Source organism: Rattus rattus, chromosome 1 (genome assembly GCF_011064425.1).
Source record: "Rattus rattus isolate New Zealand chromosome 1, Rrattus_CSIRO_v1, whole genome shotgun sequence".
NCBI classification, from domain to species: domain Eukaryota; kingdom Metazoa; phylum Chordata; class Mammalia; order Rodentia; family Muridae; genus Rattus; species Rattus rattus.
The window spans coordinates 242,438,784-242,464,987 of NC_046154.1; the positions used below are offsets into that span (position 1 = coordinate 242,438,784).

Below are 26,204 nucleotides of genomic sequence, written 5' to 3' on the forward strand. Positions count from 1 at the left end.
TGTCTTGGCCCTTACCTCACAAGGAAAGTCTTCTGAAACGACCAATCTGCTTTTTCCTTTCTGGTTGTTTTCTTCAGTTCTTTTTATTGTGTGTCTATACAATGTTAACCTCCCCTGCTTGGCTCACTGTATGTGGACTCTATTTTATGGGATAAAGTATTATTCAGTTCCACAATTGAAAACAATAACAGCAATTCAGATCTTCAAAGTCAATCTTTTTTTTCTTTGGCCTCCGACACTAACAATGCCTAATGAGGACAGAGGCTTCAGCTGGAGTGGGAGACTAAGACTAAAAAAGGCATTAAAGGAAGCCAAGAGCTGTGGAAATGTAATGCTCAGATGCTCAGGTCTGTGTGTGGTTGAGGGGTGCACAGCACAGAGCGGGGCCTGCACACTGACACGCTGTGAACAAAAGGCTGCTGATGGCCTAACAGTCAGCCATGGGACAGGACAGACACTCCGCTTCATCCTGAGGACAGTTTCTAAACCAGTTTCTAAACCAGTTTTTCTCCTCTCTGTAGGAGAGACAGTGTATGTATGTATGTATGTATGTATGTATGTATGTATGTAAAATCTGGCTATAAAGGTTTGCATAACCTGTGTTACTGCTGGTCATGTCATTCATCATGACTTGAATCCATGCTTGTGACCAGAGGCTTACTTTTTTAAAGCAGAATGGTAGCTTATGCCCAAAATAACACATCAGTCACACTAAATAATAAATTGGTAATAAGTCAGCAAGTCAGAGTGGCCAACTTGAACAGCTTAAGAGCTAACTGTGGCTCTTGCCATGTGCGGCCACGTCAGACAGAAACTGTAGTTAGCCAGAGGCCCATTGCTTACTTTGGACTGGATTTTGAAATGGAAGGGAGAGTGCTACGAGGTAACCTGTGTAACCTGTGCAATCCGTGATAACTTAAGAGAGCTGTGCTCAGTCGAGGTAAACTGTAAGATACCACTTACGGTCCACAGGGTTTGGTGCGCCAGGGAATCCACATAAACAGAGCAGAAATGCAGTCTGACAACAGCAGGAATGTGGAATGCGACCCCGACCAGGCGTCCTCCTCCCAGCACTGATCTGTTGTTTTTATTCCTGTCATGTAGCCTTTCTGGGATGGAGTCTTCTCTATCTGTAGATGCTACTGATGGAGTAGATGGCAGCTCTGCAGTCTGTCTCTATAACTTGGCCCAGCTTGAGGAGTCCATAACGGGGGTGTTTCCATGGGCACTTGGCTTCCTTTAACAACCCAAGAGAGGGCTAATAAACTAATTTCATCAAGTAGAAAGCCTGATTCGGAAAACCAAAAGCAAGTATTTTAATGGCAATAGAAACAAGTTGAAGCTGAGTAGCCGTGGATATTGGGAGTATTAAAATGGTTTTGAAAAAAAGGTTATTCGGTTTGTTGTATGTGTGCATACAGTTGCGTGTCAGCAGGCCAGAGGACAATTCACAGAAGTTAGTTCTCTCCTTCCTCTGGTTCCAGGAACAGAGCTTAGGTTGTCAGACTTGGCAGAGCGCCTTTACTCACTGAGCCTTCATGCTGGCCCCAGAAATCGCTTTAAAAAGTCAGATTTGTTGACTCCTTCATGATGCATAAACTTAAATTGTCTTAGAAATTCATATTATTCTGATTCTCTGATTCATTTAATTATGATTGATTCACCTTTGAGTCCTGGTCTTTGTCTCCTGCTGTCTTAATAAGTTACCATCACTCAGTGTAGAAGCCTGAGCTGAGAGGTAAAGCTCCCGTGTCAGTTTGCGGGGAATTCCATGTGCAGTCCTAGAAGTTGGTAAAAATAATGAAGGTCTTAGGTATGTTTCTGTTATCCAGCTCCAGCATGCTTGTTAAATGGAGGAGGAGACTGTCCTGAAATCACCTTGTGTGGCGTGTGTGGCCTTTCCTACTTGAGAAATGGTAAGGGAAGGCCGTGCTCTGTAAATTAAAGGGGCAGCGAACGCTCCTGCAGTTGACAGCCCCGAATGGCAGAGCCAAGCGGCCTTATCCCTGCACCTTTCCTCCAGGTCCCAGGAGGTAGTGCGCAGGCATCTGTGTGCTCCGGGGGGATTTGGGTGAGTGGTGAGGGCTGTTGTAAGTTTCACTTGCATAATTGTTTATGCTTCTCAGAGGAGCACTCCTGGCTGTGCCTCACCTGGAAAGGAAGGGCAGTGATAGCACCCAGCCAATGCCACAGTGACTCCTGAGGGTGAAGGGGGAAATGACTTGAGCTAGGATTAGGTCCCTAGAGCAAAGCTTTTGTTTTCCATAGTCTCACTCACACAATGCTGTAGGCAAGAAGAAGTAAGAAAATGAGCAGAAGAGTGCAGGAGCCAGAGCTAGAGACAAACTCATTAAGTGCAGCCGTGCACCTTCTGTTCCAGCTGCTGCCCTCAGGCTTGCTGAGCCGCCACCTTAAAGCCAGTGACGTCAGCACTCATTTGTGTTTACAGTGAATGGGCTGGTGGTACCTGGAGTAACCTCGTTTGTGAATGGCCACAGAACCAGTAGAGCAGCAAGCTCTTTTCAATGATTCATGGATTCCATTCCAACTCAGGGACCTATTTGTGTTCTGCAACTGCTTTGAATGAGACAAGGCAGCTGCCCCTTATGTGGTGTCTGTGAAGCCCCGCATATCAGGCATGCGGCTCGAGCATAGTATTTCCTCACAAGATGTCAGCTGCGGCTCAAACCCACTGAGAGTCAGAGATGCTTTTGAGTGGACGCAAAGGCCCCACAGCCGGCCCCATTCTCTTATGTTATTATGGTCCATTCGAGCTGTCCTCCATGGAAATGGTTTGGAAGAGCACTGGTATCCTCACCTGTCCCTTGGGACACTTTACTTCTTCCTCATTTGCTAGGATTGAACCCTTTTGAAACCCCAGGGCAGGGATGCCAGGGGACATTAGGGACAGCCAGGCCTGTTTGAAATTTACCTGTCACTCCTTAGCACAGACTGTGGGTGAAGTCAGAGAAGGAAGACTCCTCCCATTCACGCTTACCTGAAGCTTTAGGGTTTTGATTGTTGTCTTATTTGTTTTTTTATTGGTGTTGTTTCCGAGATAGCACTTACTGTGTGTCGCAGGGTGGCCTTCACTCAGAGTCCTGCTCCTCCCTGCCTCCCAAGTGCTATCTATGATCAAAGGTGTGTGCCACCAACATGGCGTTACCTAAAACTAATGCTGACAGCTTTTGGAACGTTGTGCAGAAGAGGGCTTTACTGCCTTTACCTTCTCCAGTGCAGCCTTTGCTGGATACTCTTGACCGGTAACTAAACCTGTCTGCTTCAGCCGCCTTGTTTTCCATAGTCAGCACTTTGATTAAAGCAGTGCAGATTGTGAGAAGGTTATTTATGAAAGTGCATTTCTTTATAATAACGGGATTTAAAAGCTCAGGGATACCTCATTTAGATAAAAGCCCGAATGTTGTATGATTACTTACATTCCCTTTAACAGACGTAAGTAAAGAGCAAGAATCTAGTTTGTGGGAACTCTGTGTCAGGTACCTCACAAGTCAGGCCTCTTCCTAAACTGCCTGAATAGCTGGCTTGTTTCAGGAATGGAAACCAATACAGAATAATTCCATTACGTAGATGAGTCTGCGCAGCGGGCAGCCATTGTTTCTCTCATCTCCTTCATGGTCACTCTCAGCTTAGACTAATCCCTGTGCTAGTATCAGATGAGCCACAGGATGTGTGATCTCCTGCAGTACGTACCCCCTCACTTTTATCTGCCTACAACCCGGATTCCTTCAGGTGGTCAGCCTCTTGTGTGGATGCATAGTCATCTTAACACGGATTTGATCTTTCCTATCTGACAGTTTCCCAGTAAGTTATTGATGGCAGACACAATACCCCTTTTATCACCAGGGCACAGTGTTTGGGAAAGATTCTGTGTGATTTTTCTTGATACAGAGAAAGAACACAGTTGACTTTAAGGATAATAATACACAAGGCTGGCTTGCGTGTAAAGAATAGAGAGCGGACCAAAGACACAGGTTTATAAAGGTTGTGGGATTACCCTCAGGGAGGGTATACCAACTACATCTGCTAGTACCCCCGGGATGGGGTAGTCTAGGTTAGCCCAGAGAGAGTTCTCTGGAGACTCCTATACCCAGAGAAGGCTGTGTTGCACAGACTGAGGAGTTTGATGGCAGATGTCGTTGATGAAGTTTATTGCCCTCTTTATTCTCTTAGAGGTGTTTTTATGTGGTATCGTTTATTTGAGGGTCAGTAGACATGTGGGGTGCATGACAGGACATTACAGAGCTATTGTACTTGGATTTGAATATTTAAAAAACAAAACCATTGGGTAACAGTTTAAAATGCAACTACATCACATGATGGCTAGTGAAAGGCTCAGGGCAGACAGAGTAGTAAATCAGGGAACCCAGCTTGCCAGGCTCAGCTCCTAGGTATGCTATGACGATTAGATTATCATATGAAAGGTACTCAGGATTCTATCTGTCGCCCACAATGAAACACCAAGTACATCTGCTGTTGATTCAGGCGGGGTCTTCCTTACCAGCTGAGCCTCATTTTTCGGGAGGAAAGAACACCAGAACAGTTCATAGCAGCCAGAGATAAACAGGGGAAAGGAGGTGATTTCAGGCCTGGGCCAAGATTTGGAATAGTAGGAGTGTGCTCCGCAGTGCTGTGGGAGTGCAAATCTGTAGCCTGTGCTTGGAATACTTTTCTACACTGCTTAGAGCACCATCCTCCCCGCTGCCAGGACCGCAGTGCATCTGAAGAGGCTCCCAGCAGAGATACACAAGGGAGTACACCGGGAGGCTCTGTGGGAAACCCATAGGCAAAAACAAGCTAAAGACTGCTGACCCAGGGGGGGAGTAGATAAACAACCGGCAGCCAGATCGAGCACAACAGTGTTTGAAAGCAGTGGGAGGAAGCAGTGAGTGCCATATACAGCAGTGTGAATGATTCCCACAAATCATTATACTGAATGAAAGAAGCCTGGCCCTAAATAGTAGTTATTCTGACTCTTCTTTGCATAAAACTCAAGTAACTAGAATCCTTAGATTGTGTTGAAAATCGTGATGAGGACGATAATAATTGCAAAATGAAGTAGCAGTAGTTCTCAGAGCTGTTGGTTCCAGTTCTTGATCTGGGTGGTCTGTGACCAGCTGAGCCCCCTCAATGACAGCTTCTAAGCTGAGTACTTAGGGTTCTCATTTTATGACTCCCTTTGCTTTTGAGTAAAACATTCAAACATTTGATCAACTTGCAAATTAAGAGAGTTCGACCTGAACTGCCTTTTGAAGCAGAACAACTCATTGTCCTCCAGTGTCGGACTGGGTAGTGATCTAAAGGGTTCTTAGTGAGCTATGAAAATTGAGCAAGGAAAATTCTTCCAGAACTTTAGAGCCGAATGCGTTCAGGTCCGCCTCTGCATTGCTGGACCAGCAGCACCTTCCTATCTCTGTAGAACTGACAGCACTGGGCCTGCCTTTTGGGCCAGTCATTACTCAGACGGAGTACACGTGGAAGCATGAGTGGGTCCATAACATCCATCCATGGCAGCCATGCGTTCATTCAGAAAGTATTCCTTGGATGCTTACTTATGGCAGACAATGGGAATAAAGCACCTGTTCTCAGGAGGGCTCATGCATACTGGGCAGACAAGACCTGGTCTAAATCCGTAAGAATCTGCTCTCATGCTGGGTTGCTCTGAGGACAACACATGAAGGAAAACCAGCAAACAAAGGAGGGTATTTAAATATATTAAAACTGAAAAAAGAAAAGAGGGAGAAAGGTGGGGGAGTAAAGAAAAGTACTGGTTCACCAGATAAAAATGAGAGAGTGAACAGTGAACTCATACTTGTGGCATCCTTTCTCAGCCTGTCATTCTCTAAATTACAGAATATAATGATCTGTGTGATTATTCCCTCTGCTGTCTCAGGGGTGGCCCCTGATTGCTATCAGTCCAGATGCACAGGAGCAAAGCCGATCTTGTGTCTAGTGGGTGCCTTAGGATACCGATCTGGCTTTCGTCCTCTGGAACCCTGTTTGAGCATCTGTGAGCTACTGTTAAATCCTAAGCAAGGTGGCAGAGAGGCTGATGGTATCTTGGAACAAATCAGAGCTTGGGAAGATTGAAGGGCCAACGGGTCTGGGTGAAGCGGGTAGTAAATCCTAGTGAATTAGAGTCCAGAATGTAGTTCCCCCCACAACAACTAAGAGAGTTGCTTTCTTTCATGCAAGAATCTCAGGTGCCCGATGACAGAGGGTTTGGTTGATTCTGTTCATCAAGTTTTCCAACTGTGCTGGACGCATCATACACATTCAGGATCAGAAGGGAAACCTGTACACATCCATGTAATAGCGCTGAAGAGGCTAAGGCGAAAGGAACACAAGCAAGGGGCCAGCCTGAGCTAAGTAGTGAGTGAGACCCTATATGAACAGTAGGCCTTAGCATGGCGCCACTTTAATACATGCTCAGAGAGATTATCTCCCCTCCCTCCTGTCATTATGGCATTTCTAGTTTAACAGTTTTTCCCATTTATAATCATACCTTCCCCTTGCTTGTAAGATTTCTAGTTTAACTGTGTCACTATTTCTTGGTTCTGTGTTTTGAGTACCTATAAAATTGAACCAATGTTCCTCTACTTTTGTTCGGTACAAAGTCAGAAAAAAAAAAAAAAAAAGCCACTCTGTTAGTGGCTGGCAGCCATATCTCTAAAGACCGTATCATGGTCTGTACAGAACCACAGTTAATCTTGACCTTCAGTTCTTTATTTACATCACAGTGTTTGCTCCGTGGAGATGCAGACCTTGAATCTCAGGCAAGACTTTAAGACTTTCACAGACTTGGATAGCTTTGATTTTTTTTTTTCTGACTCAGTGGTTCTAGAGTTAAAAGGGTAAAGTATTTAAACGAACAGCCTTCTTTATTGGGAAAGTACTGTGCCAAACACATTCACCTACTTCTCTTTCTTGGTTAATCTTACACAGACATTGGAAGTAGTGGGAGCTGTGTTTTGTTTCCCACTTTGCAAATGGGAAGGTTGAGGTTCTGAGAGGTTAGTGATATCCCCACAGGTATGCACCCCACCCAGTGCCACAGGTGGATTTGCTATCACATCTGCAAAGGCTGATGGGAACAGCCTTTTGATTCCCTTCTTATAACCGCAAGGTCAAACAGTTGCCCGTGGCATCCCAGGGTTAAAAGTGAGGTCGATGCAGATGATGCAGATGATGCAGATGATGCAGATGATGCGGGAGGGCTTTTACTTAGGGGTAGCAGTACTTCAGTGTGTGACAAGACCACCATGCTCCTATGTTCACTGTCATTAAAGATACTGTTGAAGCCACATTGCCAAGGATATTGCTGCCCAGGTCCCAGCTACAATTAATTTGTCAAGTCTTTTTTTATTTGTTTTATAAACTCAGGATAATCATTGTAAATCTTAACATTTTGAAATGGCCAGTTGTCACCCTAGTTAAAGCGAAGTATTCATAATATAATTATCTCCCTTTACAAAGATGCCACACCGAAGCAGTAGTTTTAATCACTCTTAAATTCTCTCAGTTTAAAATGGTTGTCCCAGGTTTAAATATTATGCTTGATTTTACTTGTGACAAAAATAAAACTAGGTATGCCACGCTGTTTCTTCTGTCCTGGAAGATGGCTTCAGAGCAAGTGTTCTTGTTATCTGGACCTATGCCTGGTTGGGAGTGGTACGGGAAGGTTTTCTACCTGTGTCACAGCTCCTTCCCTAGCCTTTTATCACTCAGGGGTCCATTGTCCAGGTGCTGTTTCTAAGCAGAAACCTCAGATGTGTGCTTAGTGAGGGAGCAAGCTTTCTAGGTGCCAAAGATCTCGTGAGTGCAGGCGACCAGTTCCTCCTTGTATGTATTTGAGCAGTTTTTTGATAACACCTTTCTGGCATTCAGAAGTAGACTAGAGCTCCAAAGTCCTCATTTGCAGAGCACAGAAATCTGATACTTAGTGTTCACCAAAAGTGGTATAAATGCGGTCTGAGTATCAAGATTTTTAGCATTTTAATAAGCTCTGTGCCTGCTTTCTTCTGTAGTGCTGTCTTGCTTCACATTCATCTCAACAACTATTTATTATATTTTCTGCTAATGGGTCACCAACTCCAGTCACTCAGCAGATGTTACCACATTGCCTGCGCAGTGTCAGGTAGGGGAATGGCCGGGTTTGCTCCCCGTTCGCACTCTCTTCTGTATGTACTTGGTTATCACCTCTATTTCACCCCTTGTAGGTCCTCTTTCTTCTCTCTCATGATCTCCCGTTTAGTCCTGTGACCTATGTTCACATATATAAAGACACTTGTATGCACAGACATGCATAATTTTAAACCTAGCTTTCACAGGTAAGAGAACACGAACTCTCTTCCTGAATCCTGGCCTATTTTGTTTAACTTAATGACTAATGGGAAAGGAAAGAGCTGGTTTGAGGATATAGAGGAGGGCAGTGGGATACCAATAAGAACAAAGTATAATGCAATGTGAACATGAAAATGGGTTGGGGGATGGGAGGGCAGGAGAGGATCAGTGAGGAGCGAGGAGAGACTGACCCTGCCTCCCAGGAACTTTGTGGACTACAGAGCAAGAACAGAGTCAGTAAAATAATTACAGGTGCCAAATATATGTGAGTTATCACAGATGATGTCAAATATGATGTGAAACGGGATATCAAATACGATATCCCAAAATGATAATTCAGTTTTCAAGCTAACATCCAAGAAGGCTCTAGAGGAGAGAGCATACGCAGAGGGACCAGCAATGAGAAGCAGACTGCTTCCTGGACCCACACAGGGGCCAGTTTGATCTGTATCTTGTAGGAGCCAGCAGACACAGTAGAAGTCGGGAAACAGCAAGCCTGGCTTTGCATTTTAGCTAGGGACTTCTGGAGGAATGTTCAGATGAAGACACACTAAAGAGCCAAGTGCAAAGTCCGTGCTCTCTTTATTTGAAAGATTCTAAATGATCTGAAAGATTCTAAAGGTTCTGATGAACCTAATTATGAGGGGCGGACCTCAGGTTTCATATTGGAATGCAGAGGGAGCGGTGTGTGTGAAGTAGGTTGAGGACATAGAAACATTCACTGGCTGGTTGGAATACCAGCAGGACAGCCAGGCGGGGACACTAACATAGGTGTGCCAGGTAGTTGAGGGCAGGCCTATGCATGCTTACTGATAACATACAGGGACTCCTTAGAAACTTCAAGAGTAGTTCAGTAGTTGGCTTAACATGTGTTTCTGCCACCCAGTTAAGTCATTTTTGGTCATCTGAGGAGTGGCTTAGAACTATGAAGAAACTGAAAATAATCGCAGGACTACGTGAGAGAAATAAAGGAGGATTGTCCTGCTTTTACCCAGTGTTCTGCCCAGCAGAACAGTAAGCATTCTGAGTCCTCACCGTGTGTGTCTGTGCCTGATCTCAAGGAATCTTTCAGACAACCTCAGTTCATAATTTAAGTGAAGCACAAGGTGAACCATCCACCAGGAACAGCTACAGAGATGTGCTCATTATGTCAAATGCTGGCACAATGGATGTTTTGTATGGTTGAAATGTTGTAACAGAATGGAAGCCACCCACTTGAACTTCAGCCTAGAACGCTGACTAGGCTAAGAGGCAGCCAGGGCAAGAGAGGAGCCGGTGCAGACACCTGGTGAACTGGCTACACCGGAGGCACAGAAGTGAGGCAGAGAAGTAGATGCCTACCTGTCATGTCATGAAAGAGGACCATCTCCAAGGGGGAATGCAGAAGTGTGAGAAATAACACAAACATCTCTAGGGTAAAGAAATCCCTGTGCATCAGAGTAGTGCGGGTGCGGTGTAGTAAGCTCCTGTCTGGCTGGAGTCCTGCAACACACAATAGCTTAGATGTGTGTGACCCAACCACGCTCTCTGCAGCTTTTCTTTACTGATTTATTATTCCACTCAATTGCATGTTAAATTGGAGCACATAATGTACCCATTCCTGGTTTGTTTGTTTTTTTTAATTCTACTCTACCTACTGAAATATCTGAAAAGGAACATTTTAGTCTAAAAGTATACAAGCAAGAAAAAAAAAAAATGAGCAACCAGTTGCTTTGTACACCGGAAGATAAAATTTTAAAAAGAGGGAGAAGACAAGAAGACAGCTAAGTTGTAATATTAAACTGTCAGACAAAACACAGAAAGGCTGGCACACTGGCCCATGCCTCTCTTCCCAGCACTTAGGAGGTAGAGCCAGGAGTTCAAAGTCACTAGGTAGTGAGTTTCAGGCCAGCCTATGCTACTTGAGATAGTCTCAGGAAAAAAAAATAGGGGGAAATAATGTTTGCAGAGCTCATGAGGTCCTTCATTCCTCAGCCACCCTTGTTCACTTGCTGGCCCAGCATCCTCTGGTTAATGCTCAACCTTGTTCTCGGTCTGGGAACTCTTATCCCCAGTCTTTCAGGAAAACCAGTAGGAGAGCATGGGAGTCAGTCGGCTGTTCCTTATTCTGTCATGCTTGTTTTTCTGTGCCCCACGTTCCCATATGCTGTCCATTGAGCAGATATCAATGCTATGATTGGAAGAAGTACAAAATATACTCCTCATAGCCAAGTCCAATAACGAAATCACAAAAGAGTCGCAGATTCATATTGTGAAATAGAAAACATCTATGTTAGTAATTCAGCGAGCTACCAATTTCATCCTTAAACAGTATTGCAATAACCTGGCAGAATAATTGAGCAAGGATCAAATAGCTATAGAAATAAAATACTTCACTGCATAGCATTTTAGCTAAAATTTTAAGTCATTTATAATCTTAAATATATGTCAAAACTCTTGACTTGAACTACACATTCTTTCCAGACATCTATCTAACATGTTAGTGAAGAAGCTGTAACCTGTGTAGTTTCCAGTGACCTTCTTGCACACGTGGCTTTGTAGGTCATCCTTCCTTCTCTGTAGTATTGCCAGACAGGAATTTTTGCAGCAAAAGGTAATTGTGTTACCCAGAACCCAGATGTGCATTCCTTAATTTGTCGTCCTTGATTCATCTCCTGGCTTCTCATCATCTCATTCCTGCTCTTGGCTTCCCTGGATGCACAGGTCTGTTTCCCATCCTCCATTGCTGAACATCTTCAGTCCGCTCTGAAGGATTTTAATGACCTTTCTTTGAAAAGGAAAAGCTAGCTTTTCTGTACATTAACATTGAGCTTCCTTTCCCCTTTTTAGCTCATCTGGTCTGTCTCACCTCAGCGTCTATCTTTGACATGGTGAATTGTAAGGTTTGTTTTCCTTGCTTGTCTGTCGCATTGTATGCGAGCACACCCATTAGACATTGGAAGATCTCCACCCACGGAGCTTCCTGTTATTAGTTATTTCCAGCTTTAGCTTAGTCCCTGGTCAGAATTCATGTCACTGTTTTGCTATGTCTTTGATAATGAAAATCATCTCAGCATTTGTTTTATGGCCAGTTTGCATTGGCCATTGGAAGATCCAGGCCCAGTTAGTCATTTACTCTTAACTCTGAAGAGCATCGTGGCTTGCTTTGTGTTACAGTTTTATTCCTTTTATATGACTTCCCCCCATTTTATATTCATTTCTTCCTTTTAGATAAAACATTCAAATGTATATGCTAATCATATATAATTTACATAAACCTTAGTTCTGCAAGTTGGTAGTATCCATTTATGTTGATATATGTTTTATAAAATCAAAAAAATTTGAAACAATCTATTTAGATAATTGGGTTTTTTTCTAAATAAAATAAAGTGAGTTTGTCAATACTTTTTAAAAGTAAATCCATAATGACCAACTCAAGGTAGTTAGTGTTTTGATGTCCTTAAATACAACTGTTCCTGCAAAACATATACAGTTATTGTAACTATTTCTTTTTAAGTTAAAAAAATATTGAGGCTAAAGAGATGGTTCAGCAGTTATGAACATTTGATTCTTTTGTAATGGACTGGAATTCTGTTACCCAAAATCATGTCAGACTGCCTGCACATGTCTGTAACTCCAGCTCCAAGCGATTGTGATGCCCTCTTCTGGCCTCCATGGGCACCTACATTCTCTCTCTCTCTCTCTCTCTCTCTCTCTCTCTCTCTCTCTCTCTCTCCACACACACACACACACACACACACACACACACACACACACACACACACACCAGCATACATAAATACATAAATAAAAATAAAATATCTTAAGAGATACGTACATAATGGACTCTGTGCTGTAACTTCCTTGACTACATGGTACATATCCCTGCTTCCAGGAATTGGGTGTATACTTAAATTCTCTGAGTACTTGATCCTGATCTTCCAAGAAATTGCTCACAGACTATCTACATATTAAAATGTTTAAATTTGATGACTCCAAAGCCACTGTGTAATTACACTGGGAGCACAGAGCCAGTTGTAGGACAAGATACATTGCTTTTGTGGCCTAATTTACTAATGGAGAATGTGTTTGTTTCCATTTATTTAAAAATATTGTTTTCCTTGGCTGTTTTAAAGTTCACAGTCTTTTAGAAACAACAGTGAGAGGCAGAGGCAAGAGGATCTCTTCTGAGTTGGAGACCAACCTTGTCTACACAGAGCCCTGTCTCAAAATGAGTCAATCAGCATGGAGCGTGACCTCCACAGAATGACGGGGTGGATTTCTCTTGAAGTTACCGTCTTTTCCTTGTTGAGTTATGAGTTCTTTATGTATTCTGGAGAGTAGACCAAATCACATGTGTCATCTATAAATATTTTCTCTCATGCAGTGGATTATCTTTTCGTCTCTTTTAAATAGTGTCCTTGAAAGTTAAAAGCTTTGAATGTTTCCGAACTTCCATTTTCCATATTCCTTAGCTCTGTGCTCTCGCTAGCCTATCAAAGGAATCACTGATCCAAGGTTAGGGGAATGTATTCATGCTTACTTTGTTCTCGGAGTTCTCTATCTGCTCACAAAAGATATGGTGCATGTCGTGTTGATGTTTGCATATGATGTGTGGCTGGTATTCAATCTTATCTTAGGTACGTGTCTATCTGGAGGCGTCCCAGCATTATTTATTGAAAAGTCTCCAGCAAGTTATCTTGGTGCTTTACTTGAAAATTGAGTTGCATTTAAATATGAATAGTAATTTCTGACTTTCTTTTTCTGCGTTCCTGTCAGTGTTGTATTTCTTTGGTTACTGCAACTATTCATCAAATCCATGGAGTGCATTCTTTGATCTACTGGCATGAAGGTGGTTTTATTTTGATTGGATGCATTGCTCCGTAGATGTTCTTTAGAAGTACATATTTATAGTGCCCTTTATGTATATCTAAATGTGACGGCTTTTCATGTGTCTGCAAGTGACTGATGGCTTCTCACTTCACTGATGGCTCCTGTTGCTGTCTGCTAAATGAGTATCTACTACTGGTAAACCCTGTTTATCTGCGAACGGACTCATTTCTCCTGTTTATCAAGGAGAGCTTCATTGGATATCAAATACTGTACCCAGTGCAGGTCAGATGCCAAGAAGTCCCGCCCACCCACTAGCTCTTCTTGCCAAAGCTCCCTTTTTCTTTGGAATGTGCTTTCTCATTGTCTCCTGATAGTCAGGTGCTCCTGTGTCATGAGGTGCATATATGTTCAGGAGGTTCAGGGTTTGCCTCTGCACTTGTGGTTGTGCATCTCTCCTTTTTTTCCCCCCTTTGGAAATGTTTAAGCTTCTTGGGTATGTAAAGTGTTTTCTTCAAATTGGGGAAGTTCTGAACTTGTTTCTGTGAATAGGTTTCGGCCCCTCCCCCTCCTCTTTCAGCATATCTCATTGTTCACAATCACACAGTTGGTACCGCTCATATTCTCTGATCCTAGGTTTTGTTTTGTTCCCTGCTTTGTTCTCAGAGTATCTATCTGCAAGTTCAGTGACAGCTGTCTAGTGTGTCCGCTGATGAGACCAGTGAAGTTTCTGCTTTAGTTACTGATTTTCAAGTCAAGCATTTACCTTGGCTTCTCTGTGTACTGACGGTCTCCACTTAGTGAGGTGATGTCCTCGGGCTTTATCCTAACGGTTTCTTTAGCCCCTTGTCTGTGTTCAGTGTCGGTTGGAGTTCTTGGCATAGCAGACTCCATGTCTCAGCTTCCTCAGAGACAATTTTTATTAGCAGCTATTTGTTCTTATAAAGAGACCATATTTCTATGTTTCTTAAACATGTCTCAACTTCTTGTTTTAAACTAGACACAATATATTAATAATTCATCTGCTCTAGGAATCACATTCTTCAAGGATCTATTATTTGTTTTTGTTTTATGTTTAGGGCTATTCAAAACAAATTCTGTGGAGTCTGTGAGCATCAGATGTTGTCTCTTCAGTCTCCCCCTCCCCCTCCTCCTCCTCCCTCTCCCCCTTCTCCTCTTCTTCCACCTTCCTACCTGGGTTCCCCTGGGATTGTGCTCGGTATAATTGACACTCATACCTGACACCCAGCCACTCTGCTCCTAACTCTCCTTTTGAAGCCCATTTCCTCCTTGTGCTGGATCTCCTGAGGTCAGCCGAAAGAGACAGCTTTGGGCCCATGGTCTTTTCTGAGTCACAGGATGTGGCACTGAGGTGGGCGTGTCCCTCTAGATTCCCAGGAATATGCTGGCCTTTTATGCTTATCAATAACCCATTTGCCCAGTACTTCTCCACAGTCTCTAGCAGCTAGTATCTGAAACAAGCAGCTCTAACTATTTTCTTCAGCTAACCCCTCAGGAGGGAGCCTGTAGTAAGGAGAGGACCAAGTCAGGATGAAGGGATGAGGAGGGATGAAGACCACTCACTGGGAAGCATCCCTAACAGGTGTTCCACTTGCCTCACTGCACTCCAGTGGCTTCCAGGCTGCTGCAAGTGAAAATACTACATTGCTCTGTTCTTCTCAAGATTTTGCCGTGGTTTCTTTGTTGGTGTGTTTGCTTTTAAATAAATATTGTTTGACTCTCTGCAGCTCTATGGTTATGTTCCAGTCCTAACAGTGGTGATCTTAATAATTGTTTTCAGTGCTATCTTGTTTTGTTTGTTTGTTTGTTTGTTTGTTTGGTTGGTTGGTTGGTTGGTTGGTTGGTTGGTTGGTTGGTTGGTTTGGGTTTTTCGGTGTTTTGTTTTGTTGGAGTTTCTTGGTCTGGGAGTTTCTTGCTCTGGACTTGCAATTGGACTGAAGCCACACGTGCGCTTCTCCTCACACCATGGCCAGACTCAGTTTAACATCAACTAGTGCCTTGCAGTGACTGGAGGCAGAGTGTTCTTTCTTTCTACAGGATCTGCTGACTGTCTCCTTCTGGTGTGTTTCAGGACTATGACGATGGGTACAGTACAGCATACGATGACCAGAGCTACGACTCCTATGACAACAGCTACAGCACCCCAGCACAAAGGTAGGAGTCAGCCCGTGCTGCAGGCCCTATGTCAGCTTGACCCAGGGCCCCTCCACTGAGAGGTGTGACAGTCAGCCAATGGGACTGATTTGACTTGCCGTTTGTTGTTTCTTCTGACTAGAGGATCCGCTTCCCAATAGCATGTGTTACCACATGTGGATGCTGTCATTCCTCAGTATCCAGATATAAGAACTAAGTTTAATTTTATCTACTCTGAAAATTTGACGTAAGTGGTTAATATCACTTAAGGAAGGATAATGGCTTCAAAACAGGTAACCATTCAGTCCCCAAATTCCCAAATTCCATAGGAACTGTGAGCTTCCTGCCTTTCTAGCGTATGTAATGCCAGCACCTGGCTTGCTATTCACAGAACATTGCATCTTCTTAACAACAATGCTTCTGTCTCCCAGCAGCTTGAAATTCTGTAACTGTAGCAACTTTGTCCAGATCAGGCCCTCCTCACAGTAGATTCTTATATTTTTGGTTGTGAGCCTAGCCTTTAACGGCTGAGCCATCTCTCCAGCCCCTCACAGTAGATTCTATACAGTAAACACTGGTCCTACAGTGAGTGCAAACCCTAAACATAGACTGTACCTGTTGGGATGGAGCGTCCGGGCATATGCGTGGATATGCTCCCCCTCCAGCTGTGAGGGAATACATGGGTTCTCTTGCCTGTAAACGCTGATGCTGGGTACAGTTTTCATCTTTGCTCATGACATACTGCTGAGTGTATAACCTGTAACAAGTGGCCTGCAGACTTTGGCTGACAAGCAGTCTTTTTCTAAAAGGGGATGCATTGTTCTTCGTGTTCATACCATTAGTACTGGGGAAAATCACTCCCACAGTTTGTTGAAAGTGACAGGCAAAAGCTTCATGAGAATTGTTCGACAGCTCCTCCTGAAGTGTCCTCCTGTAAAGAACAAGGAGTAGTGTTCCAGAAGAAGTCGTTTGTCCAAGATAACAGCATAAATCGAATGTGGAAATGGGCCTTGAGTCGGATCTTCTAACACAAGGACCACTCTTTACAGCTAGGCGTGTCTCGGCTTTGTTTTGTAAATGTCCATTTCAGTTTTTGGTATGAAGTGCCCTCGTGACGCACATGCATCTCCCCCTCATAACACTGGCTGGGTGTACAGTTTCTGTCTGACCCTTTGTTCCTAAGGCCTGCAGACCCTGTGCCATTAAGAGAGGAGAGCAAATAACAAAGAGATTGATCACTGCTCAGTCACTCAGTGGGTGGGAAGGGTTCCTTTCGAGCTTCACTGTACTCTTCAGTCAGTACATACAGTCAGTCTCACACATAGCTCCTGTATATCACTGTAGAGTCCAGTGCTGCTGTCTCTTTTTGCTTCAGCTGGAAGTGTTCTAGATAGTGTGCTAGCACTTTTTTATGGCCTTTTGTATACGTACTTCTAGTTAGTACACAGTTTTGCTTATTTAAGAAAAGTTTCATATATTTTGATTATATTCTTTCCAAAGTCCTCCCATACCCTCAGTGCCCTACCCACTTAACTTCATATTCCCTCTCCCTCTCTCCCTCTCTCTCTCCTCCTTCTTCTCTCTCAAACTGCAGCTCAAGACAAACAAAAATTCAGTAAAAAAGCAACATGAAATAAAAAGTGCAAGCATATGCTCACACACACACACACACACACACACACACACACACACACACACACACACTAAAAACAGACTCTTTTTTTGTGTTGGCCAACTATTTGGTTGATAGACCCAGGGACACTGGATTGGGAACTGATTTCCCAGCAGGTATCAATTGCATGATCTTCTTGATTATAAATAGGACTGTGTGTCCACCTCTCCTCCTTAGTGCTGAGATTGTCTCTGCTTTAAATCTGTGCAGTCTTCTGTATGCTGCCATGCTGTCTGTGAGTTCATTTGTATAGCAGTCCTTTTGTGTCTGGAGGATACTGTTTCCTAGGAGTCGTCCACCATCTCTGACTCTTAACATCTTTCTACCTCCTCTAACATAGACCCCTGAGCCTAGCTGAGAGGATTTGATGAAGAGATCCCATTTAGGAATGAGTGTTTCAAAGCCTCTCATTCTCTGAACGTTGTCCATCTGTTAGTCTCTGTCTTAATCCATATCTACTGCAAGGAGCTCCTCAGATGAGGGTTGAATGATGCACCAGTCCATTGCTCTAGCTGTATGTCAGTAGGCATCATTTTATTGCTATGTTCCTTGCAAACAATAGTGGTAGGTGTCCCCTAGGGCCCATGACCTATCTAGTGTCAGGTTCTTGGCCACTTAACCAGTGTCAAGCATAGGTTTCATGTCATGCAGTGACTTTATTTGTTTTATTTTTAGTTGATAATATAGTTACATAATTTCTCTTATCCCTTCCTTGCTCCAACTCATCCCATACACCCCTTCTTGCTCTCTTTCAAATTGATAGCCTATTTCTTCATTAATTGTTTTTATATACATATGTGAACATGTCTTTACATACACACACACACACACACACACACACACACACACATTTCTGAATATAGCCTGCTCAGTCTAATATTACTTATATGTTTTCAGGGCTATTAGTTTGGTATAAGATAACCAGTTGATGTGCTGTTCCCGGGGAAATGTAGTTTGTTTGTATAGGGTTGAGTCTTCATGGTATTCTTCCCTGCCCCTTCATGTTGGCCTGTCTTCGTTTGACTCATGTTTACGTTGTCATGTTGCTGAGACCTTATGGGTATAGCTTCTGACAGTTCAGAAACTCCCTGACCCTCTGGCACTTAGACTATTTCCACCTCATCGTCTGCTGTGTAGTTGTTTTGTACATACAGCCACGTGGGACTAGGCTTCACAGCTCTGCATTTTGATTGATTGCAGTTTTCTGTAATAGTTACCATGTGTTGCTAAGAGAAATTTCCTTGATAAAGTGTGAGAACTACTCTTTATCTGTCGGAATAAGGACAAGTTTTTAGAGTATATTAGGGATTATGCTGATTTAATAAAGTAGTGTTTGTAGATTCTTCTCCAAGATCCATGACTTCTCTAGCCCAGGTAGTTTTCTGGCTTCTAGTGCCAGTCATACTTTCTTTCTTATTAAGTGTGTGTTAAGTCCACTTGGAGAGCTGTTGGTGGCTGCCAAGGTGTGAGTGGCAGTATTGCACACTTAGGGTTATTATACCATACTGGTCATTAGTGTAGTTTATTGGCATCATATCTGGGTAGCAGTATTGATTGTATATTTCCCTTAGAAGTTTGCATGGCACCTTCTGGTCATTTCTAGTTCTGGTCATTTCCAACTGGCACTGGGTCAGTTCCAGTTCAGGGGCCATTGGGTCACACAGTGTACGTTATAGTCAACTAAAAAATGATTGGTTGCTCCCATAACATTATGCCACTAGTACAACAGTGTATTTTTGTAAGGTTGCTGTAGGTGACAGAGTTTGTAACCAGGTAATACTGATGATTGATTATCTTTCTCCTCTGGTGGCAAAATCTTATAGCATCATGAACATTAATGAATAGAAGTAAAGCTTGGTCACCAGCTGGATTTCTCCATTTTCAATGATATGTGTAACTGTTGATAGCAATAAAGCCTTACATCAGGTTATGGAGCGGAACCAATAATTTTGGCAGTAGTCTCTGATATTTTGGGGTATCCATGGGGACCTTTGACCAGTGAATCAACAAGATGCAACTCATTCTTGACACCAGAAGTTTTACTTGATGGTATAAAATGTCTAGTTGGGGCATTGTCTTTTCTATTATTTGGTGACTATTTTCATTTCTTTCATATATGTATATATTTTAGGAAACACCTGTAGTGTTAGGTTTCCATAGTGGCTTTTCAAAAGGCCATTATTGTCAATTCTCACTCCTGTGTTTCCTCCTTTAGCCTGCCCTGCCACTCCCCTTCCCCATTTAAGCTTTGTGTTCTATCTTCTGCCTTACCTCTTTGTTTAACTCTTTGTCCTCCATCCCTTCCTTGAAAGATCCCCTTTCTCCCTGTACCTCCCATCCCTGATTTAACTACCTAACATCAGTGGTTGTTTATTTTGAAACATATACCTGAAGTTTAAAAACTAACTAATTCACATTTGAGCGAAAATTGCCAATATCTGTCCTTTTAGGTCTGAGTTTCTTTACTCAGGACAATCTTCTCTTTGATAACCTGTAAGTTTCATAATCTTATTTTTCATAACAGTTGAAATAATATTCCATTGTATAAGTATACCACAATATATTTATTCATTCAATGCTTGGTTGGTATCTAGGCTGTTTTCCAGTTTCTGGCTATTATGAATAGAGCCCCAGTCAACGTGGATGAGATAAGGTGTAGAGTCTTTGGGGTTATGCCCAAGAGTTGTATAACTGGATCCTGAGGGAGATCTATTCTCACCCTCCAGAGGAATCACCATATTGGTTTCCATAGTGGCTCTACAAGTTTACAGTCCCACCAACAATGGATGGCTGTTCCCCTTACTCTACATCCTCACCAGAATGCGATGTCATTCATTTTATTGATCTTGGCCATTCTGACTGGGACAAAATGAAATCTCAAAGTAGCTGTGGTTTCCATTTCATATTGAACGTTTAGAAATGTGTTTCTCGGCAATTTGGTTCGTTTTATCTTCTGAGAACTCTGTCTAGTTCTGTACCTTGTTTTTGAAGTGGGTCATTTCCTTGATGTTTAGGTTTTTTGTTTGTTTGGGTGTTTGTGGTTGTTTGTTTTAGTTTTTTATATGTTCCAGATACAAGTATATATGTCTCTTGCATGGTTGGTAAACATCTTTTCACATTCTTTAGGCTACTGCTTGCTTGAATGGTGTTCTTTATTGTTCAGAAGACTTAGCATTATAGCATCCCATTTGTTAACTGTTGGTCTTAGTGTGTGTGTTATCATTATCCTATTCTTTTTCTGGGCCGGCGAGTTCAAGCTTATTTTTCACTTTCTGTTCTATCAGATCCAGTACATCTGTTTTATATCGAGGTCTTTGATCCATTTGGTTTTTTGTTTTTTTTTTTTTTGTAAGATAATCAACATTGGCCATCCAATTTGATGGACCCAATTGAACAAATTGTCTTTCTTCCAGTGTGTGTTCTTGGCTTCTTTGTCAAAAATCAGGTGTCCATAGGTCCATAAGCGTTTGCCCTTATATGAGTCTTCAGTGATACTCCATTGATCAACATGTCTGCTTTATGCTAGTACTGTGCAGTCTTTATTACTGTAGCTCTATAGTACAGCTTGACACCAGGGATGGTGATACTTCCAGTACTCTTTTATTATTCAGTGTGTTTCTAGCTATCTGGAATCCATTCATTCATTCATTCATTCATTCTCTCTCTCTCTCTCCATATATATACATGTATATGTATATGTATATATATATATATATATATATATCCTTTCTTAATTTCTTTCTTTTTTAATTCTGTTAAGTACTGTGTTAAAATTTTGATGGAGATTGTACTGTATCTGTATCTGAAGATTGCTTTTGGTGGATGACCATTTCACTGTATTAATTCTATTGATCCTTGGGCATGTGATATATTTACATCTTCTGACATATTCTTCAATATCTTACGATTTTTATTATACAAATTTTTTACTTGCTTAGTTAAGAGTTATCTCAGGGCTTTTGCTTTAGTTTTTGTTTTGTTTTGAGGCTATCATGAAAGGTACTATTTCCCAGATTTCTCAATCTATTTGCTTTTGCCTATAGGAAGGTTGCTGATTTTTTTTGTGTATTGTTTTTTGTTCGTTTGTTTTTGTATCCTCCAATTTTGTTAAGTGTGTTTGTTACCTATAAAAGTTTACAGGTGAAGTTTTTAGGTTCTTAATGTATAAAATCACTTCATGTATAAAATCACGCAATCTGCACAACCTGTAAATAAAAATACTTGGACTTTTTCCTTTCCTATTTGAATTTTCGTGACTCCTTTCAGTTATCTTATTGCTCTGGCTAACATTTCATGTCTTTCAATGAATAGGTGTGGAGAGAGTGGATATTCTTGCTTTGTTCTTGCTCTGAACTTTAATCATGAAAGGGCGTTGGATTGTGTCAAAGGTCTTTTCTCCATCTAATGAGATAGCTATGTGTAATTCATCCTTCAGTTTGTCTTATATGGATGTATGTTGAGTCATTTCTGCATTTATGGGATGAAGTCTACTTGAGTACGGTAGATATTTTTGATGTATTCTCGGATGTGGTTTGTAAATATTTGATTGAGAATTTTACATATATGTTCATGAGAGAAATGTTCCATGCTTTTCTTTTCCATTAGTTCTTTGTGTGGTTTTGGTGTTCACGTAACAGTGGCTTTGTAAAAAGAATTAGGGAGCCTTTCTGCAGTTTCTGTTTTTCGGACTAACTTGACAAATATTGGTGATTTTCTTTGAAGGTTTGGTAGTCCTGTGACTCCATCTGGCCCTAGGATTCCTTGGGTTGGGAGACTTTTAATGACTGCTTCTATTTCATGAGGGAGTATGGACCTGTTTAAATTGTTTGTTCTTTTTGACTTGATTTAATATTGGTAGATGGTATAAAATTAAGAAATTCACCCATTTGTTTTAGGTTTTCCAGTTCAGTAGAATTCAGACTTTTAAAATGTGTCATTATGTCTCTTGTAATGTCCCGCTTCCTTCTCTAATTTTAATTTAGTTCTTATCTCTCATCGTTTGGTTAATTGGGCCAAGAGTTTGTCAATGCTGGTTTTTTTCCTCCCTCAAAAAATCAACACTTCATTTTATTGATCCGTGGTTTTTGTTTGTCTATCTTGTCTGTTTACTTGATTCTCTTTCATTGATTTTTCTCCCCCAGTTTGGGTATTTCTTTCCATCTACTCATTTTGATATTATTTTTTTCTTGTTTTTGTAGAGATTTCAAGTGTGTCATTGTTACCAATATAAAATCTCTCCAGCCTTTTCTTTAATGTACGCATTTAATGCTATGATCTAGTGTCTCACAACTAATTCCCTTGTGTTCTATGGGTTTGGGTAGGCTGTGTTTTCATTTTCATTCCATTCTTAAAAGGTTTTCATTTTCTTCTTGCTTCCTGCCCTGTTTTAATGCTGATCCATTCGTGAGTTCATCTACTTTCTACTGTTTCTATTACTGTTGATATCTAGCTTTAATCTATGGGGTCAAATAGGATGCGTGGCATTACTTCAGTTTTCTTGTATATGTTGAGAGTTATATTGTGTCCTAATATGTAGTCAGTTTTGAAGAAGGTTTCATGGGGCTGCTAAGAAGCAAGCATGTTCTTTAGTGTTTGGATAGAATGCTCTGTAGATGTTTTGATAACATTATTATGGGTCCAGCATGTCTCTGTTTAGTTCTTGTCTTGAAGGAACTGCCTGGCAAGAGTGGACTATCAAAGTCACCGACCATCACTGTGTTAGAGTCAGTATGATTTTACTTTCTGTAGTGGCAGTGTTTCCTTTATGAACTTGGGTGCTTTTATGTCTGATGCATAAATGTTTAGAATCATAATATCCCTTGGTAGATTTTTTTTAACCTTTGATGAGTATGTACTGACCTCTCTTTTTGATTAGTTTTAGTGTGCAATTTGTTTTGCTAAGTATTGAAATAGCTATATCTATTTGCTTCTTGGTTCCATTCGTTTGGAATATTTTTTTCATAGTTTTATCCTGAGCTGCTGCCTACCTTGATGTTAAGGTGTGTTTCTTGGATGCGGCAGAAGGACAGATCCTATTTTTGCATGAATTCTGTTAGTCTGTGTCTTTTTATTGAGGAACTGAGACCATTAATAATGAGGGTTATCAACAAACAGCATTTATTAATTCCTGGTATTTTGTTGTTATGGTGTGAGATTCCACCCTTTATGACTAACTATTCTGGGTTACCTACTTACTGCGTCCTCATGGCTATCATTAACCTTCTCTTTAAACTGAAGTTTTCCTTTAATTACCCTCTATAGAGTTGAACTGGTGGACAGAATTTTCTTAGATTTGTTTTTATTGTGAAATGTTTTACTTTTTCTCTTGATGTGATTGCTAGCTTGGCTGGTTATAGTAGCTGGGCTGGCATTTGTAGTCTCACAAGCTTATAGAACATCCAGGCCCTGGCTCCTGGAGTCTCCTTTGAAGACTCTAATGGGTCAGCCTTTCTATATGACTTGGCCTTTTTCTCTAGGAACTTTTAATACTCTTTCTTTGTCCTATACATTTGATATTTTTATTTTTATGAGCTGATTTAATACTCTTTCTAGTCTATTTGATGGTCTGTATGTTTCTTGTATCAGGATAGAGGCATCTATTTAGGTTGGGGAACTTTTCTTCTAAGATTTTCTTTAAAATGTTTTTCTGTGCCGTTGACCTGGGTGCTTTTTTTCTTCCACTATCTCTATTATTTGGTCTTTTCAAATTTTGTGCATGGAATTTTTTTTAATTTAATTTTATTAGATTTAGCATTTTCTTGTGATGGAACCATCCATTTCTTCTATTTCATCTTCAAGACCTGCAATTTTCTGTTCTGTGTCTTGTACTCTATTAGTGAGGCTTGTCTCTGAGGTTTTGGTCTGACAGACTTGAGTTGTTCATTTCTAGTTTTACCCCAGTCTAGGTTTCTTTAGTAATTTCATAGTTTGTTTGTTTGTTTTGTTAAATTCTATTTTATGTCTTAAATTGATGTTTTATTGAATTGTTTGTGCTTTCATGGTTTTCTTTAAGGGATCTATTCATATCCTCTTTAGGATCCTTGCTGTTTTGAAGTCCTTGTCTGTGCTTCAGCTGAATTACTTTTCTCAGAACATATTACAATAGGGCTGTTGTTTCTGAAGGAGACAAGTTGCCTTGGTTGTTCATCTTTGTGTCTTTTGACCTGTGATCGAGGCATTTGGAGTTCTGATGTTCGAATTGTTTCTTAGTGTAGATTTGTGGCCAAGATCTGTAGTCTATTGTATTGTTTCTACCACTCTGGGTCCTAACCAAGTGTCACTATATGTACCTGCTAGAGTCTGGGCCTTAACTAGTATGGCACCTGTGAGTCCTTGGTAGACAGAGCAGTTCTGTGGGTCAACAAGAGTCACAGAGGCATGGCAATGGGTTAGGAGTAAAGTCTAAAAGGAGCAGAGGGAAGAACTAGGGGGATTCTGGGTCTGCACCAAGAGGCCATGTCCCAAGGGACAGGAAGTGACCTTCCTATGTTTTGATTTTGATTGTTCATGGGCACCAGTCCCATCCTACACAGTTACCAGTAGGTAATAGAGGAGAAAACACACACATCACTCTTCTTTTTGGTGTACCACCACGCAAGACTCAAGGCCAGATGATCTTTGTTCCTTCAGTTGCCATAAAGACCCAGATTTAAAGCCCCTGCCTGTCCTACTGGGCAATAATGTCACAGTGAGTCTCTGGTAAGCAGACAGAATGAAAATCAAGTTACTGAGAGGAGACTCTTAAGTCAAGATTGGTGTTTAAGCATTACATCACTGGCAAGAGTCAGGCCTGGGCTGCCGCAGCTTGTAATCTCATTTTAAATGTGGTGATGCAGGACTATGAAGGGAAAACATCAGTCAGGGATTCTTGGACGTCTGCCATATGATAAGCACTGCTCTTCAAGTTTGATGCCCAAAGACTGTTAACGTAGAATAATCTGTCATTGGAACACTCACTGACTGTAAGGGGAAAAATGTAAATATTTAATTATAAAGTATTATGAGAAGCCTGAGAAGTTTCATGTTTCCATTCAGAAGACTACAGAATTCCAGTTCAGAATTCATGGATATATCTGGGAAAATAAAGGATGAGGACCAGTCCCCCCAGATAATAATTAGGGAAGGGACCACATACCAAAGTGACACAGGCACACGGGACAGCAAGCAGCAGCAATATGTCTTGTGTCAGGAACACTCATAATGGAATACGCATGGAGTATTCTCTCTGGGAGCTGAGACTGAAGACGGGGAAGCAACAGGGAGCCAAGAAAATGACGTGTTTAGACTTAATTTAGAGAAATTAATTAGTCGATAGTATGGAGAAGCTGGATTGGCAGATGCTTCGTGTAGCTAGGGGCGGAATCAGTTAAGAAGCTGCAACACTATAAATTATAAGCCCTTAAGAGTCAGGAAAGACTCAAAGCAAACAGCTGACATGGCAGTGCAGCCCCCTCTGCAGTGGGGTTTTCAGGGCTACAGCTCACCTCACCCAGAGGAGCAAAGTCCCTGTGAATTGTACGTGTGCAGTGCAGAGGGAGCCAAGAGAAGTACACACTTCTTGAAGAAAACTATGGCTCAGACAATTAAATCACTTTCCAAATATCATTCACCCCTAAAACCGAAGGCAAATGGGCCCCTTGGTTTGTCTGACTGCTGTCATCTGATATGCTTATGTAGCCTACTGCTGTACAGTAAATCCAAATGAAATGGCTGTTGTGCAGAGTTGGCTTGAAGAAAACATTTTGTGCTCTTATGTCAGTATGCTGGGATGTAACAAAGTAGTACAATACTGCTTTCTCGTGGCTCTGAAACCGAGGCTCAGAGTCACCATGTCAGCGGGTCTACTCCACCAGAGGCCTTCTTCCTTTTGATTGCAGGGTAGCTACCTTTCCCCTGCGTGAGTACATCCTTGGTGTCTCTGTGTATCCAGAATTAGTTTTAGGAGAGCAGTAATCAGATTGGATTAGAAGCTATCCCTAGGCTTCATTTCAACTTAAACTACCTCTTTAAAGGTCCTGTCTCCAATCACAGTCATGAATCAGTGGTGTGGGAGCCTAGGGGTTCAACATAGGACTTTCGAGGAAGGATACACAAGCTGCCACATACCACAAAGGTACATGATATATGTACAGCATGTGTCTCAGCAGTTAAGAACCTGAGTATCCCTGGCATCAAGTCTGTCTCTCCCTTCTCAGTATCCCCTAAAATA

General features: G+C 41.7%; 1 protein-coding gene across 3 annotated transcripts in view; it reads left to right on the forward strand.

Moving 5' to 3' along the window:
- Window positions 1–26,204, forward strand: part of Khdrbs3 (KH RNA binding domain containing, signal transduction associated 3) — a 149,685-nt gene that overhangs the window by 90,488 nt on the left and 32,993 nt on the right. For all 3 annotated transcript variants that reach the window (XR_004389447.1, XM_032916369.1, XM_032916380.1), the window contains exon 7: window positions 15,263–15,345. Coding sequence is in view for 2 of the 3 variants with exons in the window: in XM_032916369.1 (XP_032772260.1) it covers window positions 15,263–15,345 (83 nt within the window). In the remaining variant the exon portion in view is untranslated. The remainder of the gene's footprint in view (window positions 1–15,262; window positions 15,346–26,204) is intronic.